At 54.7% G+C, this 17,632-nt stretch overlaps 1 protein-coding gene across 1 annotated transcript in view; it reads right to left on the reverse strand.

Moving 5' to 3' along the window:
• Positions 1–1,345: 1,345 nt before the first annotated feature.
• The window catches only part of TOP3A (DNA topoisomerase III alpha), a 28,332-nt gene continuing 12,045 nt past the window's right edge, over positions 1,346–17,632 (reverse strand). The window contains exons 10-19 of the mRNA XM_039227289.1: positions 16,289–16,371; positions 15,068–15,275; positions 12,839–13,024; positions 12,514–12,643; positions 10,026–10,139; positions 9,748–9,913; positions 8,696–8,839; positions 5,656–5,778; positions 4,073–4,713; positions 1,346–2,653 (exon numbers count right to left, since the gene is read on the reverse strand). Of these exons, the coding sequence (XP_039083220.1) occupies positions 2,475–2,653; positions 4,073–4,713; positions 5,656–5,778; positions 8,696–8,839; positions 9,748–9,913; positions 10,026–10,139; positions 12,514–12,643; positions 12,839–13,024; positions 15,068–15,275; positions 16,289–16,371 (1,974 nt within the window). The 3' untranslated portion in view covers positions 1,346–2,474. The remainder of the gene's footprint in view (positions 2,654–4,072; positions 4,714–5,655; positions 5,779–8,695; positions 8,840–9,747; positions 9,914–10,025; positions 10,140–12,513; positions 12,644–12,838; positions 13,025–15,067; positions 15,276–16,288; positions 16,372–17,632) is intronic.

Raw genomic sequence — 17,632 nt, forward strand, 5'->3', positions numbered from 1 at the left:
CACCTTCTGTGGGGAGAAGCACGTCCCCATCCGAGCCGCCATCTCCACCATCGGACAGGCAGCAGGCACTGCCTTGCGGGGAGGCTGGGAAGCTGATCAACATGGTGTGAGATCCACCTGGCCTAGCGCTCAGCTGCGACCAGGACTCGGCCGGGGGGGGGGTGGTCTCCGCCTCGGTCCTATGCTGCCTAAGCTGTACGAGAGGGCCCACGGAGCGATTCAAACCTTTCCAGGATCAGAAGGAGACAGATCAAGTTCTCACCACCTGAATGCTGCCAGCCTGAGCAGGCCATCACGAGACCTAGAACCCCCTCACTTTCCCCAAGGTTCTGTTAGTGATGTTATCACTGCAGTCGGGCCTGGCTGTGACCTTCCGCCAGAGCCCCCAGGTGAATACCGTCCCGTTACAGACGAGGCCGCTCAGGCCGGCAGTTAGAGCACAAGCCCAGGGAGGCACCGCAGACTGGTGGAGTCCGGACTCGAGCCAGGTCTGACCTGGGTACAGTCCCACCCAGTGGCATTTGGTCTTGGCACACACGGGAGTTGCCTGTGGAAAGACTGAAATCCACAGATCCACGTGTAAAATCTAGAGTCTATAAGGAGCTCCTATGACTCAACCACAAGACAACCCAAGTGAGAAATGGCAGAAAGACTTGAATAGACATTTCTCCAAAGATACACAAGTGGCCAGTAAGCACATGAAAAAGATGCTCAATGTCAATGTCGTTTAGAAAATGCACTTTAAAACCACTGTAACGCTTCACACCCATTAGGATGGGTAATGAAACAATAATCAGAAGGATTCACATCCTGCACCAGCACAGAAAATATGCGCTGGTGAGGATGTGAACTCACCTGTGCGTTGTTGGTGGGAATGTAGAAGGGAGGGCAGCTGTTGTGGAAAAACGTTCGGTGGTTACAGAGAATTCCCATGAGAGCCGGTAGGTCTAGTCCCAGGTGTGTGCCCCAAAGAACTGAGAACAGGTGGTCACATCTTTTTTTTTTTTTTTTTTTTAGGTAGGCTTCATGCCCAGGGCAGAGCCCAACGTGGGGCTCGAACTCACAACCCTGAGATCAGGGCCTGACCTGAAATCAAGAGTTGATGCTTAACTAACTGAGCCACCCAGGTGCCCCAAGATGTTCACACCTTGTACCTGAGCTTATAGCAGTGCTAGTCACAATAGCCAAAATGTGGAAACAAATCAAATGTCCAACAACTTCTGACTGGACAGACACAGTGTGGTTCATCCACGCAACAGAATGTCACTCAGTCACAAGAACTGACGCGCTTGTGGATGGCCCTGGCAGACAACATGCTAAGCCAAAAGAAGCCAGACGCAGAGAGTTGCATGCTCTGTGATTCCATTTATAAGAAGTGTTCAGCATAGGTAAAACCATACAGACAGGAGGTAGATTGGCTTTGCTGCAGGCTGGGGGGAGGGGCATAAAACACAAGGGCAGGGCCGTGACCCACCCCACCGTTCAGATGCCCCAAGAGCAACTCGGGACCGTCCGCTGCACTTACAGCTGCACTTACAGGCCGTTCGCTGTTGCTATGCAGACAGGGAACAGAGCTGCGGGTCTAACTGATGGCACAGGGCCAGGAGGCCAAGACCCAAGGACGGCTCACTTCATCAACCACTGGCAATGCGACTCTGGGCAACTCACACCCCATCTCTGCTTATCTTCTAACCACTGAAAGAAAGCCATATGGTTATGTATCATTCACAGGGTTTTCTAAAGATGGACCAGGGACACGGCTACCTCTGCAAAGTATGGAAGCAGCTGGAATCTCCTATCATCTCTCTGATCTGCGGCGCAAGCTGGTTGTGGGGCTAGGAGCAGGCGGGCTCGCTGCCTGCCATGCAGACAGGGAGGGCCAGGGCAGGAGGAGAGGCACAGAGGGCCAGAGATTGGCGAGACGTCCCTTGAGCACCGGCTGGCGTCTATGTCTGCCGCTTCCGCCACCGCCCACGGGACACTGTACCACACCCACAACAGAGGGACAGAATTCTTTATTAAGGCACGTGAGCTGTGGGGCGTCCCGGCCGAAGCGGCTTCTGCAGACACAATTTTAGAACAACAGCCGCTTCCATTCCCTTCTCCGCATGTCTGCGGGCGCGGCCCCTTCCAGGCTGCCTGGAGCCTGCACTGGGAGTGCAGGTCCCTTGAGGGGACTTTCCAGAGGGCAGGGGCCACGGCGTGGCCGCACCAACGCCGCTGGCAAATGCTCCGCGGCACCGGCCACCAGCAGCCCAGGGGAGGGCCCCTGCCCGTCAGAGATGGGCTTCTTGCCAGTGGTCGGATCCCGAGGCCTGAGCACGACACGTGCGGCGAGACTCCAAAAGCCACCACTTTCCTCAAAGCCTCCAGGGCAGCGAAGGGCAGCCTGGTCCGAGAGAAACAGCTTACAGCTTATTCCTGAGACGAAAGGGGCAGGTGTGAAGACGTGGCCCTCTCTCCCCTCCCCTGCCTCATGTGTTCTGAGGGCAGAAGGGACGGGTGTGTCCAGGCTGGTGGCAAACGCTGCATTTCCGGGGTTTCTTGGCCGTGGACCCCGTGTCTGTGCCAGTGGCCCGGGCTCTTTTGCTTCTGGCCTCTGGCCCCTGGGCTCGGCCTCCGCCTCTCGGCCAGGTCTGGGCTCCAAAGCTCCCTGTGGGAAGAGTCAGGGGAAGGCTGAGTTCGGAACAGTCACACAGAAGCAGCCAGAAAGACAGGGCCCAGCACTGGGCAGAGGGCGCCCCTCCAGCCTTTGTACGGTCACGTCCACCCACAGGCCAGGCCCCCTTCCTCCTCGCCACACACAGAGCGTCCCCACCTTCCGCTGCCCCAACACCACTCCCTAAAGGACACTGTGCCCTTCAAGGCCTTGGCCCGCCATCACTATCCTGAGAAGGAGGGCGCTATTGTCACTTCACGTATGTCCTCTTTACAGAAGTGACATCCTGCCAACTGGCCTGAGGTCGCATGGAGAAGCAGCAAGACCCAGCAGGCCTGTGAGCAACAACCCGCTCCTCACTGTCCGTGCAAGGAAATACAGTTCTGGAGCCTTCCAGCCCTCAAATGGGCCTCTTGGTTTGGACTCTGCCCTGTGTCACCCAGGACAAGGGATCAGACACCACTTCCCGGAACACCTCTCACACACTTCGAGCCCGAGTCTGTCACGGCAGTGGCTGTCTCCAGCCCCCTCCGGCACTGGTAGCCGGCCCTGCGCCTTCCCAAGCCTTCTCGGCTCTTCTGTACGAGCAGAACTGGCGATGTGTGTTAGAATCTCAGTCTAAGCCTAACTGAACTCTTTTATGAGAGAAGCACCCTAAGAAGTTAGAATCTCAGTCTAAGCCTAACTGAACTCTTTTATGAGAGAAGCACCCTAAGAAAGGTAGGCAAGTGCCCGTCTTACTGAGGAAACTGAGGCTGTGAGGCCGGGCCCCTTGTTCAAGGTTCTACGGCCAGGCAGGCTTTGGGAGCAGTTCTGTCCAACAACAGGTCTCGGCTCTTCTCGGGTACCTGCTAAGCTTCTGCCGTGCACTGGGGTGGGCAGGGACCCCTTTCAAGTGCCCCCGGAGCGTGATCTGCCTTGCTCCAAAGTCTGGGTGGCGATTCTCACCAGAGCCAGTTACTGGGCCCAAGCCGTGTACCCCTGGGCAGGCTCCTAGAAGCCCCAGGGCCAGGCCCCACAGCGGAAGACAAGGAGCCGACAGAGGCTGGAGGAGCGCGGAGCCGAGCGGTCCGGCCGGCCTCGCGCTGCATTGCTGTGCGGCCCCAAGGGGAGGCGGTTCACTCACTGGGCCTCAGCTGCCTCACGTGTACCGCTGTCGGCACTGCTGAGCTGACGGGGACGGAAGACACACGGACAGCGTACCCAGCGCAGCACCATGTGCTCCGAGGGCAGCTGTTAGCCGCAGCCGGCCTTGAATCTGGCACGGAGACGGCGCGCACCTGCCGGCCTCCAGCGCCGCCCCGCCCTGGGCCACCCCTGCTCTGGGAGGTGGAGACCACCGTGCGAATGCAAACCTCAGCGGAGCCCTGGCCTGGCTCGGGGGCCGCGTCCCCGCTACTCGCCCCGCCTCACCTGGGGCCACGTTCTCGTCTGCCCACTGGAAGAAGCCGCACTGCTGCTCTCTCGGCTTGGCGCACGTGTGGAACTGGCGGCCCTTGTTGGGCCCGTCCTTCTGCACAGTCCGTGTGACAGTGGGCTGGCTGCACAGGCAGGATGTGGCCCCACTGCTGTCATCGCCATGTCTGCTAGACCCACCCCGGCGGTCCCCCGGGCCAGGTGGGTGTCCTGGCGAGCCACCCGCGGGTCTTGGTGCCGAGGGGGGCCCCCCTGCGTCCGGGGGGCTGCTGTCAGCCCACAGGAAGAAGTTGCAGCCGCCACTGTTGCACTTATAAAACTGCCGGCCCTGGTTGGGACCCTCTTTCCGGACGGTGAGCAGCACGGCCTCCTGGCCACAGTTGCAGGTCACAGAGTCACTTCCACTAGTGGCAGCAGGTGGTGGAAGGGCCCGGGGGGCGCTGCCGATTCTGTTCAGGGACTGGCTCGCCTGCAGGTAGTTCGAGGGCTGGCTGGCCGGCTGGCTGGCCCTGGGGTTGCCCCGCGAGAATCTTAGGTCCAGGAGCTCCATCAGGCTCTCATCACACCCTCCGATGCAGCCCACGAACTCCAGAGGCATGGTCGGGGGAAGGCTGCCACGTTTAAACTTTAACTTCAACCTAGTGAGACCAGAAGATGAGAAAAAGCATGAACTCCCAGCTGCAAGTCTTCTGGTCCGAAAAGGGCTGCATCCCCCTGGGCCCCTCCTTGCCCCTAGAAGCCCATGCCAGGCACCTGCCAACTGCTGTGAGCCCCTCCAGTTGTCACGAGGGCGGAGGAAATCTAAGACCCCAATTAATCACCAAAATACAGGTCTCTGAAAGGTTCACTTCCTGTGAACACCAGCAGTTCTCGGCCGGGGAGGCTCCTGGGCCCTTTCAAGGTGTTTTGTTACAAGGCTACTGAGTGATAGCTGACGTATGGGACTCCGCCTGAGGCTACAGCCCAGGCCTCAGCCCAGCCGCTGCCTGGGAGCAGAGGCCAGAGTCCAATGGTCTCCTATCAAGCCAGACCTTAGACTTAGAGAGATGGAAAACAATACATTGTGGGTTTTTTGTTTTGGTTTTTCAGTCTGTTTTGGAAATAGGTAAAAATGTGCCATTTATATTGGTATGTAGCGCACGCATTGTAAAATTAATACATATATTTTTAAATGCCTCCACTTTAATTTAGATAGTAAATATTGATGAGCTTAACCCATAAGGAAAGCTCTTTGGGCCCCTCAATGATTTTTAACCATGAGAGGGGTCCACACGAGGGCTCTGGGCCTTTGGGAGGAGCTTGGAAGCCAGGGCCGACACTCGAATATTCTCCCCATGCCCTCCTTGGCAGCAATCTAGCTCGAAAGGGCAAGGAAAGGGCGCTTTTGTGGTTCTTCAGATGCACAGAGGGATCCTCCTGGGCTCCCCAGCCACCACGGCAGGGACGGGACACACTGATTTCAGACCATCAATCCAGCTGCTGCTGAGCGCACTGACTCCCCCTCCACCCCGGGATACAGGGCCCTAGAGACTTCCTCCCACCCGTGCCCCTCCTGCAGCTGACTCAGGGGCCCGGCTCACCTGTAAACAGGGTGCGGCTGACAAACTGGACACACAGTCCCGTCCCTGCTGGCCTCTAGCACAGAGTCGGGGAACCACATGGCTGACCGGCATTCTGGGAAGCCCGTGCAGCTGAGGTAGAACCTGGGGGCAGAGGAAGCAGGGTCAGGCAGGAGCCACCAGGCCACAGGATTAAACGCTCCTAGACTGTCGCCCGCCTGGCAGGGAGACTTTCCTTCAGTTGATTAAAGGAGATACTCCTTTTTCTGAAAGATACGTAAATGGCTATGCAGTCACTGGTACTGAATGGGAAAAATTAGCCTGCATTTCCCATCTTCGTGAAAAAAAGAAATAGCTACTCCTGACTCTGGTTTCTACTTAGAAACACCAACCTGGGACGCCTGGGTGGCTCAGACAGTTAAGCTTCTGACTTGGTTTCGGCTCAGGTCTTGATCTCACAGTTCATGGGGTCGAACCCCAAGCTGGGTTCTGCACAGTCAGTACAGAGCCTGCTTGGGATTCTAGTCCCCCTCCCCCACCCCCACCCCGCTCTTGCACGCACACTCGCTCTCTCTCTCAAAATAAATAAAACTAAAACAAAAACAACTCACTGACCAGCCCGGGCCATGGCGAGACCAACACCTGAGGGCACTGCTCAGATGCCGGGCTGTGTGCACTCACAACTTCCCTGGCTTCTCCAATTCAGATGGGGACCATTACCACTCTCAGTTCACAGTGGGGCAAACTGAGGCAGGGAACAGTCTGGACACCTGCCCAATGATGCACACGTGGTGAGTAGGGGAGCTGGGACTAGAACCCCACCTGTCTGATCAAAGAGCTTCCACTCATGACACCTGTACTGCATTGTTCCAAAGTTCTTATTTATTTAAGTAATTTCTACACCCAATGTCAGGTTCAAACTCACGACCCAAGAACAACAGTTGTGTGCTCTTCCGACTGAGCCAGCCAGGCGCCACTTGGCCAACAATTCCTTACAGCTTCCAGCCACGAAACTTTGGGGCGGGACTAGCCAATGTGAGCACAATTTTTGTTGTCCGTTGAGCATGCCTGGGAATGACCAGACCAGGGGAAAACCAACCAAACCCCAATTATTCAAACAGCAAATCCACGAACTGAGAAATGGAAACGGTCAGATAAGCCCTGGGGTGGAAATTCCACCAGACAATCCCTAGACCTCCCCGGGCGACTCAGGAGTTAACGGCACAGCACTTACTAAGCATTCACATGTGGCAGGCAGTCCATACCCCATGTACTAGCACCGGCTTGTATGTGTGCACCTGCTGCCTGCTGCCAGGCTGTGCCCCCCAACCTCTGGTTTCTGAGAGCGGCCTGGCCTTCTCTTCACCCAGGTCACTGTTGGGTCAGTAGTCGGGGATGCCACCAGCTTACATGGCAGCACAGAGGTGGCACAAGGCTGCAGCCCAAGGGGGGGGGGGGGCGTGAAGGAATGAATGGCCATGAAGACCTGGGATCAAATTCTGCCTTTCCTGCTCCCCAGGGCCACCTGCTGAGGATAAGCCACCTCAGCCTGCTAAGCTTCAGCCTTCACCCCATACAAAACTGGGGTAAAAACACCGCCCTGTTTGGTTACAAAGACCAGAATATGTGGCAAGGACCACGCACCATGCCCACCATAGGGATGGCACATCATAAATGACAGGCACCATCTCCGTTCCCTACTCCTGCTGGGAATGCCTGCCAGCAGCCAGGAGAGCTTGGAAGGCCTCGCGATATGCTGCCCCCCTGTGCTGCTGCGCTAAGACTCAGAAGGGATGTGGCACGTCCAGATCCAAATCAGAGCCCAAGTCGGAAGAAGAAAACCAGTGCTGGTGAGGGTCTCTAACATGTCAGGCCCTGCACTACCAGGCTGCTGCCCCATTCCGCCAAATCCTCACCCTTCCCAGAGGGGACACCGCTGCCCCAGGTTTATGGAAAATTGGGGCTCAGTAGTTAAGTAACCTGCTCTGGCACACAACTTGTATGTGGCAGAAGTGGGATTCGAACTCAGACCCAATGGGGTCCTCAGTTCCCGCTTTTCCACCATCCTCCACACGGTAGGCGGGCAGCGCCTGAACCACAAGGGACACAGCCCACCATCAACCCCTGCCTCCTCTGTATCCCAGAGCATGTCACATCTCCATGACCAGGTCCCTGTCAGCTACCAATCTACCTCCAATACCCAGTCCAGGGGCCACAGCAGCAGGGCTGCCTTTGTATTTTAAAAAAATATTTTTAATTATTTCTGAGAGAGAGAGAGACAGTATGAACAGGGGAGGGTCAGAGAGAGAGAGGGAGACACAGAATCTGAAACAGGCTCCAGGCTCTAAGCCAGCTGTCAGCAGAGAGCCTGATGCGGGGCTCGAACCCACAAACCGTGAGATCATGACCTGAGCTGAAGTCAGAGGCTTAACTGACTGAGTCCCCCAGGTGCCCCAGGCCTGCCTTTAAATAATGACACAGAGGGGCGCCTGGGGGGCTCAGTTGGTTAACCACCCGACTTGGGCTCCAGTCATGATCTCACAGCCTGTGGGTTCAAACCCTGCGTCGGGCTCTGTGCTGACAGCTCGGAGCCTGGAGCCTGCTTTGGATTCTGTGTTTCCATCTCTCTCTGCCTCCCTGACTCACACTCTGTCTCCCTCCTTCTCTCTCAAAAATAAATAAACATTAAAAATAAATAAATGAAAAAATAGGGGCGCCTGGGTGGCTTAGTCGGTTAAGCGTCCGACTTTCGCTTAGGTCATGATCTCGCGGTTTGTGGGTTCGAGCTCCGCATCGGGCTCTGTGCTGACTGCCAGCTCAGAGCCTGGAGCCTGTTTCAGTCTGTGACTCCCTCTCTCTCTGACCCTCCCCTGCTCACGCTGTCTCTCTCTCTCTCTCCTAGAAATAAATAAAACATTTAAAAAAAATAAAAAATAAAAAAGTAAATAAATAAATGAAAAAAAGAAAGACACAGAAATGAAACGACAGGGCCCCACAGGGGGCTGTCTGGTTAACCCAGCGAGTGCCGGCGAGCACTGGTGGGGACAAGTCTGGCACTGACCCGCCACTCTTCTTGGTCTTGAGGACCATGTCCTTGTTGCACTGCGGGCACTTCTTGATGGGCTCTGGCATAGCTGGGTAGATGGCTTCTTGCTGGGCCACCTCTGCCCCTTCCCCAAAGTACTGGGATAACGCCTCGTCCAATCTGAAGAAAGAGCAACACATTTACGATCTTTTTAGTGCGCACGCCTGAGTGTGGCCGGGGGAAGCGGCGGGCTGCTGGCCACAGGCCTAATGTGGAGAGCGGAGGCAGGCAGAGCACGTTGGCCGAGCACGTTGGCCGAGCGGCCCCGGCGGCCCCCAGGAGTGATCCAGCTGCAGGCAGGTACTTCCGCCCCGTCAGCAGCCCCACGTCAAATGAAACTGCACAGGGTCCTTACATCCACTCCAGAAATAAGTGTCTGTCTGCCTGGGTTTACATTTGAGCTAGCTCATCCTTTCCTTTTTTTTCTTTTAAAACTTTTTGTTTAAGTAATCTCTAAACCTAACCTGGGACTCGAACTCAACCCTGAGATCACGGGTCACACGGTCTACCAACTGAGGTTGCTGGGTACCCCGGTCCATCTGCTTCTTTTCCGAGCTCCTTTTCCGAGCTCTAGAGTTGTTTGTCTCTAACAACACACACGCTCGCTGCTACCGGGGGCCACCTCCAGAACTCCGCAGAACAAACGTGTCACACACCAGCACCAGGTTTACGGCCACACGGCTGTGCCGCCTGTTAACTCAGGACAACTGAAATCAAGAGGATGGCATCTCTGGAGCCAGCAGCCCGGAGTGACTGGACCAGACCTTTCTGGTTACTGCTTCTACACTGACAAAGCTCTATGGGAAGGAGAAAACTCAGGAGGGAAGCCTGAAGGGGAAGGATGGCGTGTGGACAGCCCAGCCAGGCACGCCACCAGCTGGGACGAACTGGCCCGAGGACATCTAACAACCCGCAGCACACACCTCACGAGGCACAGCGCACGGTGACTGCCATGTCACCCCCTACCCGCCCTCACTGCCCAGGGAGAGGTTACGGGCGCGTGCACAGTAAGCAGAATCCAGACTCACTTCTTAGCTTTGGCGACCGCTTCAATGAAAACCTGCTTGTATTTCTGGACTTGCTGCCTCAGAACCACCAACTTGTCCTTCTTCCCCTCGCAGATCAGCTTCAGATCAGCCTCCAGCTCAGCCCGCAGGTTGGGCTTGGACATCTCATAGCCCATGGAGTCATAGCCTGCGGGGGAAAGAGGTGTCCCGCGTGGCCCCGGGCGACACCCTCGGGGACTTCAGTTACCCAGCTCTGCCAAAACCCCCTTCCCCGCTCCCCGCAAGCTGCTCCTCCTCACCTTCCACCAGCCCCATGCCCAGATGCCCGGGGAGAAATCGCTTGTCCGGTGTGAGCCCAACATACATCCGGGCTTTGATCGTCTCGATGTGCTCCGCGTGAGTGGCATCAGTACCTGAAAGCCAGTCCCGGTTACTCGGGGTAATGCGGACGCTCTCACCGTGTCCCATGGGCACCTTCCTCTGCCTGGACTTCTATTCTCGGTAAGACCCCTCCCTTCGCATCCGGCCCACGCAGAAACCACACCTCTCCCTCACATCTGCTTCCTCACTTAAGCTGTCGATGCGAGCTTCGAAACGCGCGTCTTTCTCCTCTGCTCCACGCGGCAGAGCCCCGGGTGGAGGCCCCGGCACGCCATCCGCGTCAGTACGTGTGCCCGGTCTCCTCGTTTCTGGCTGCTTCCTCCACCCAACCCGTTCTCTGTGTCATGGCCTAAGGGATCTCTGCAAATGTAGCTCTGTCATCAGAGAAATGCAAACCAAAACCACAGAGGTACCACTTCACGCCGGCTTGGGTGGGTATAGCCAAATAGCACCGATAACCTCCGTGCAAGGGCACGGAGAAACCTCAAGCTTCAAGCATTGCTCCAAGTGTAAACTGGTGCAGCCCCCGCAGCAAACGGTCCAGAACCTCCTCACAGGTGAATACAGAGTTACCACAGGAGCCAGCAACTCTACTGCCAGGGAGCTACCCCAGAGATCGGAAAACACGCCCACACGCAAACCTGTACATGAGTGTGCACTGCGACAAACAGGAAAGACCCGAAAGTCCACCAACCGAGGGACAGATAAAATGGTGGTGCAGCCGCACAACGGGGCGGTGCCAGCCAAGGGGCAGGGGAGACGTACCGACTCATGTCACGTGGATGAGCCCGAGAACACGCGAAATGGAAGAAGCCAGTCACAAAAGGCCACATGCTGTAACGTTCTATGTACACAAAGTGTATAAACCAGGCACGTCTGTCGAGTCAGAAAGATGAGTGGCTACCCGGGGCCGGAGGGGCTGGAGGGAACGGGGGTGCGGTGTGGCCGCTCCTGGGTACCGCGTTTCTTTCTGAGGCAATGAGAACGTTCTCGGTTTCATTGTGGGGAGGGTTGCACGCTTTTGTGACTATACTGAACACTGACTTATACGTCTTGCATCGGTCAAGTGTGTGGTACGTGAATTATGCCTCAATAAAGCTGGTAGCGGTTTTAAAAAACACAGCTCTCTTGAGCACCTGGGTGGCTCAGTTGGTTCAACACTCAGGTCGTGATCTCACAGTTTATGAGATCGAGGCCTGTGTCAGGCTCCCCACTGACAGTGCAGAGCCTGCTTGAGATTCTCTCTCTCCTTCCCTCTCTGCCCCTCCTGCACTTGCTCTCAAAATAAATAAAAATAAAAAATAAATCTTTGCTCCTTTCCTCAGAAATCTTACATGGCCCCCTGCTAGCCACAGGCCAACAGCCAAGCCTGCACGCCACGTGCACCAGGCCCGCGGTCAGGCTCCAAGCACCTCCAGCCTCACCTTCCCCGCGCCCTCTGCACCCCGCCACAGCGCCGTGTGCTTCCCGGAGCCTTCGTCTCCCTGCAGATGACTCCTGTGCCCGGCTTGCCTTCACTCACCGGGGACTCCTCCTATGAGTTTAAGGCCCCCGCCCTCTCCCTGCCAGAGCCCATCGCGGTGGACCCAGGTGCTGCTGTGATTTCCTCCTCCTGAAAGATGAGCCCCTGGGGGAATGGAACGACCAGGCCTTATTCATGCGTCCCCAGGGCCTGGACCAACGTGTAGCTGCGGGAGCCTCCCTGATGGTGAACCGACTCTGCTCACCCTGTAAGCCCCGCTGAGAGTACAAGCGACGGCCACAGGAGGGCATTCCTCCTGAAGTCCCAGGACTACAAAGCTCAGCATGCAGCCGCAGCGAGGCAGCTGGGCCCCAGGGACACGCCCAGGGAGCTCCGCTTCCCCTTCCATCCACTCGGACTCCACGGGGACCTGGCAGGTAATGAGCGGCGCGCAGAGCCAAGTGTGAGCACGGGGCAAGGGATGGCCACCACCCCGGTTCAACCGACCGCTTCCTCACGGGAGCTAAGGCACGGGCTTCCAGACCTCCTGACACCTCACAGGATGAAGACATGGATTTTTTTATGTGGAATCTCTCAAGCCTTTGATGTTGGCACCTTATTCAAAACAAAAGCAAATCCCTGTGTGGGCCCGATATCCTGAGGCCACGGACAGGACCTGGCCACGGAGCTCCCCGTGCACAGCCCCGAGCCCTGGGACACATCGATGTCCTTATTCGGCTGCTGGAGGGCAGTGGTTAAGAGCATCGGGTGCTGACTTACTCAGACCAAGGTTCTTAACTTCTCTAAGCCTCTCACTTTGGCTACAAAGGGTGTCGAGAATATTGCAGCCACGTTAGAGCTATGGCGAAGACCGGAAGAGACACTGCCTGGCCCACACGGAGCGCACAGCAGCCGCCAGCTACCAGGACAGCAAAGTTACTGACCGATGCCATGCTTTTCCATGAGGGCGATGAGGTCGGCCTCGGTGAGCAGCTGGGGTGGGCTGGTCTCCCCGTCCACCATCTCCACAGTGCTGGGCTGAAAGCGGGAGCCTCTCTCGTAGACAGGGAGGGTCTACAGAGAGCAGCAGAAGCGGCAGTCAGATCATTCTGGCTGGTGCTGAGGCAAAAGACAATTTGCATTCCAAAGAACGCGGCCCTGCTCCATCAGTCGGCACTGGGGTCGGGAACATGGCCGTCTTCCCCTTTCCATGAGGCCCATGGGGTGCGACATGGCCTCTGGCCTCTGACTGGGCCCATGCTTTAGTACCTTGTCACTCCAGTGGTCATACGGGTACACATCCAGGTAGTTTCGGGCCAGAATCATGAGGCCATGGGCCACGAAGCGCTCCTGAGCGATGTCTATCTCCACAGTGGTCTCCTGGCCCTGAGCATCCTGGGAGCAGCAAGCCAGGAAGTGGCGAACAATGAACTCGTACAGTCGCTGCTCATCTCCCTAGGAAGAGAAGAAAAGAGTCTGAGACTCCCTCCAGAGAATAACATCTCAGGGATGGCGGCATCACGGGTGTGACCGGGCTGAGGCCTGAAGTCCTGCGCGAACAGGCCTGCGGCTCCCAGAGCCCCCGCGTAGCACAGAGCGCCGGGCAAGCCTGCTGTGGGCATAGGCACAACCCTCAGCGGCCTAATCAAGATAAGCAAGGAAGGCATCTTACCCTCCCAACTGAGAAGTGCTTCTTTTGACCTAAACCCCACCAAGGGAGGAAACAAGGTAAAGCACAGAAGTTAAAAAGAGATGGGGTGCCTGGATGGCTCAGTCGGCTAAGTGTCCAACTTTGGCTCAGGTCATGATCTCACGGTTCGTGGGTTCGAGCCTCGCATCAGGCTCTGCGCTGACTGCCAGCTCAGAGCCTGGAGCCTGTTTCAGATTTTGTCTCTCTCTCTCTCTCTTTGACCCTCCCCTGCTCGTGCTGTCTCTCTCTCAGAAATAAAAAAAAAATTTCAAAAAAAGTTAACAAGCGGTCCCTTGTGTATACGACACAGTAAAGTTACAGCCAGCAGACCCAGACCACCATGTTCACAGGGTTCAGGAGACTTTGTACCAATGAAGCAATCAAGGACTGAGTGAGGCTCAATCCGTCAAAGCCCATAAGATGCTCGTACTCCTAGCCAACAATTCTCCTTCTAAGAATATACCCAAAGGAAGTGAGAGGTCCACAAAGATACCTACGCCAAGTATTAACTGTTATCATGTCTCAAAAAGTTGAAAGCGACTTCACCATAAAAAACTGATTTTGCAGGGGCACCTGGGTGGCTCAGTTGGTTGGCAATCCGACTTTGGCTCAGGTCATGACCTTGCGGTTCGTGGGTTCAAGCCCCATGTTGGGCTCTGTATTACCAGCTCAAAACCTGAAGCCTGCTTCAGATTCTCTTTTTCTCTGTGCCCCTCCCCTGCTTGTGTGTGCACATGCACTCTCTCTCTCTCTCAAAAATAACCCAAAAAAACCCCAAAAAGTAAAAAACAAACCAAAACAGATTTGGCAAAAAAAAAAAAAAAAATATATATATATATATATATATATATATATATATGTATATATGGTACAGCTATGCAATCATTAAATATCATACGTTAAAATATTTCAGGGGCGCCTGGGTAGCTTAGCATTGGTTGAGTGTTCACTTTAGCTCAGGTCATGATCTCAGTTTGAGTTCGAGCCCCCACTGGGCTCTCTCTGCTGTCAGCACAGAGCCTGCTTCAGATCCTGACCCCCCACCCCCGCCTCTTCTCTGTCACACACTCTCTCTCAAAAATGAACATTTATTAAAATGAATTTTAGCATATGAGGAAACGGCAAATTTTTTTCTTCCTTATATTCTTTTGAATTTTCTAAACTGTCTAAAACAAATGCATATTACGTTTAAGGCCAGAGAACAGTATGTGTTAATAAAAGAAGGAAACAAAGACTGAACTTGGCTTAGCTTTGCAATGAGCCTGCATCTGTCACACAAGCCTAACCCTCAGGGCCCTCGTGAGCTCATTCTCCAGCTGAGGAAGGATAGGAGGTGAGACACACGTCAGGGCTGCCCAAAGGCCCTGTGGCCACTGGACCCAAGACAAGAGGCTGGTGTCAGAGTGTCCAAGTGCCAGGGCGGCAACGGAAACTGATCCAATCTGGGGAGAATGGGGGGACAGATTCCTCCAGTTAATGAGGCACCAAGAAGGCCAAGCAATTCTGTGGGTGGCTCTGTGGAGGTCGTGTACGGGCCTACCCGAGTCGGGGTGCTCGGCAAAGCCACAGGGGGTCTGACAGCGTGGGAAGGGGGCTGGACAGTGGAGCCCACTCTGGGGGGCGGGGACTCATGGACGCCAGCAGAATGCTGAGGCAGGAGAATTTGGACACTGACATTTCCTTGCAGAAATGGAGACATATTTAAATATCACCCAGTTCCTCAAGTAAGAGCCCACAGAGTAAATTCTAGTGCTGCTAACCCCTCACCTCCCCCCGGGTTCCAGGAGGCAGTAGTCAGGGAAACCAACCTGCAAGCTGCTGGTGTATTTGGTGGGGTGGATGGGGGGGTGAGCTTGGTCAGTCTTGTTCCCGTTGCGCGGAGTGGGGCCGCCCCGCTCTAGAATGCTCTGGGCAAAGGCCCCCCAGCGCGGATCCGCGGTCTGCTGCTCTACTAGCACCGTCAGATTCAAGTCTTTGGGGAAAATGTTTGTCTCAGTCCGAGGATAGATGATGTACCTAAAACAAAGGCAAACACACAGAAAAAGAAATCGCTAGAATTGCTCTAGAAACAACTGAATTAGATTGAAAACACCTGGTGGCACCTGCACTGTCCCTTCTGAGCTCGAACCGAAGGCAAGTTCTCAGATGGGACCCCCCGATGGGGTGACAAACAGCAGGCTGTCTTGCGGAGATGCCCCAAGAAGCCACAAGATAAATGAAAGGGGCAGCACAGGCGGGGACACAGTAGGCTCAGCCTGCCTGCTGTTGTGTGGCTGGGACACAGCCCTGGCCCGATCTATGCCAGTGACCCCCACGGCCTTGAAAGCAGCAACAGAGAGTGTGTCTACGAATGTTTGTCAAGCATAGAAAGAGTAATGCTGCCTAATAAGTCATCATGTGGACCCTACATGTAATTTACAACTTTTTATTAGCCACATAAACAGAATTAAAGACATCACTTACATCCTTTTTTTCATACAAGTCTTTGAAACCCACCGCATATATTATTCTTACATCAAGTCCCAATTCGCACGACCCAAATTTCAAGTGCCTGATAGTCACCTGTGGCGAGTGGCTGCCACGCTAGTCAGCGTGGACTGCACTGTCACTGGAGGGCTCTGGGGTGTTCACCAGCCCTGAGGCGGGATGATTTACAATGGCAAACGACTACCAAAGGTGCAGTCTGACGCCTGTCAAGGCCCTGGGAGAGACTGCCGAGAGGTCAAGCTGAGATGTGAAGTCACTCAACGGGCTCTTTTCCTTATCAGAAAAGGCAACGTCAAAATTCTTCTACTTCGGAGCTCAGGTGATACCTAGACAGTTTGTATTTAGCCATAGCTCTAAAATACTTTCACCCAGGGGTGCCTGGCTGGCTCCATGGGAGGAGCACATAACCCCTGGACTCAGATTGTGAGTTTGAGCCCCATGTTGAATATACAGATTACCTAAAAATAAAATCTTTAAAACAAAACTAAATAAAATATTTCGCCCTGACAAAGATGCACCGAATTCTACTCCCAGATATTTACCCTTGAGTGTAGAGCTTTTCGGCAATCCTCATGGTGTCTTTAGCATTTATCCTCAACTTTCGAGAAGCCAGCTTCTCAAGCTCCTGTTAAAACGTGTCCACAAGGCAAGTTAGGGTGCAGTGTGGGAGTGAGAGGGCACAACACAGCCACACAACACGTCTTCACAAATGTCTGGCCACTGTCACCCCAGCCGCTGTCACACAGAGGGAGAAAGCCCGTAGCAAAGAAAGCTTTCCGGACCTGCCAGGCAGAGCCAGATCCCAACCCGGTGGTTCTCAGGCTCTGATGCACAGAGGCAAGAATGCCTGGGAAGAGAAGAGATTCCTGGGCCCTGAGCACTAAGGATTCTGACAGAAGGGGGCTGGGATAGAGGCCAGACATCTGTTTGTTTTGTTTTATTTTGCATTTAACCAGCAAGTCAATGTACAGATTCTAATACAGGCAGTCTGGGAACCGCACTTTGGGAAAACCAATGGAGCCCTACTAACTTCTGGATGATGACCACCATTCTTCAAGAACTCCTGGGAGATAATCGACCGTCCTTCCCCCTGGTCACGTCACTTCACGTTCCATCAGTGTTGGCGGCCATATGTCAAAGCCTATTTAGCCAGTGAGGAACAAGACGCTTACGCCTGCAAAGGACAGTAACCCTCCCCCCGTCATCCCTACAGATCGCACGCACACACGCACACACTGGACCACACCAGGATAAAGACCACACTGCCTACCAGGCCCCATACATTTCTTAGCCTGTTTGTTCAACCTCCAGAGTGAACGCTGATGGCAACTGTACCCTGGATTGTCCTGATTGGTGGTGGTGACTGGGAAGGGGTGCCCCCAAAGTAGTTAACTCCAACCCGTGTCTAGAAGGGTGCTTCTTCCTGGGTCTAAAAACTTCACAAACCCTCTTTTAAGGTAGGTTCTTGATGCAGATTTTAAAAAATGTTTACACAGATTATGCACACAGTAAAAAAAAATCCTCAGGTGGAAAACACAAGCTATTCTAATTCCAACAATGTAAAAATTACATGTATAAAAAAAACAGGAAGAGGGGACACTGAGAGTGTATCAGAGGTTATGTAAGGAGGGCAAGGTGACGGGTGATGTGTCTTCCTCTTTCTGTTTACCGAACCCCACACAAAACAGCTATGTTGCATTTATTAACTTAAAAAAGCATGAAAAGACCAAGCAGGCTCTGTTTTGGAGTCTCTGTTCTTCCCAAGTGCTTTCCCCAGTGGCCCTGTGAAGGGCGATGCTTCCTGCCACCGGCCACCGTCTGTCAGAGAAACCTGGTCCCAGCACCAGGCAATCAGGGCGCCTGAGCACCCGGCGCAGTCATCTGGA

Source organism: Hyaena hyaena, unplaced genomic scaffold, assembly GCF_003009895.1.
Source record: "Hyaena hyaena isolate Hyena2069 unplaced genomic scaffold, ASM300989v1 scaffold_27, whole genome shotgun sequence".
Classification (NCBI taxonomy): domain Eukaryota; kingdom Metazoa; phylum Chordata; class Mammalia; order Carnivora; family Hyaenidae; genus Hyaena; species Hyaena hyaena.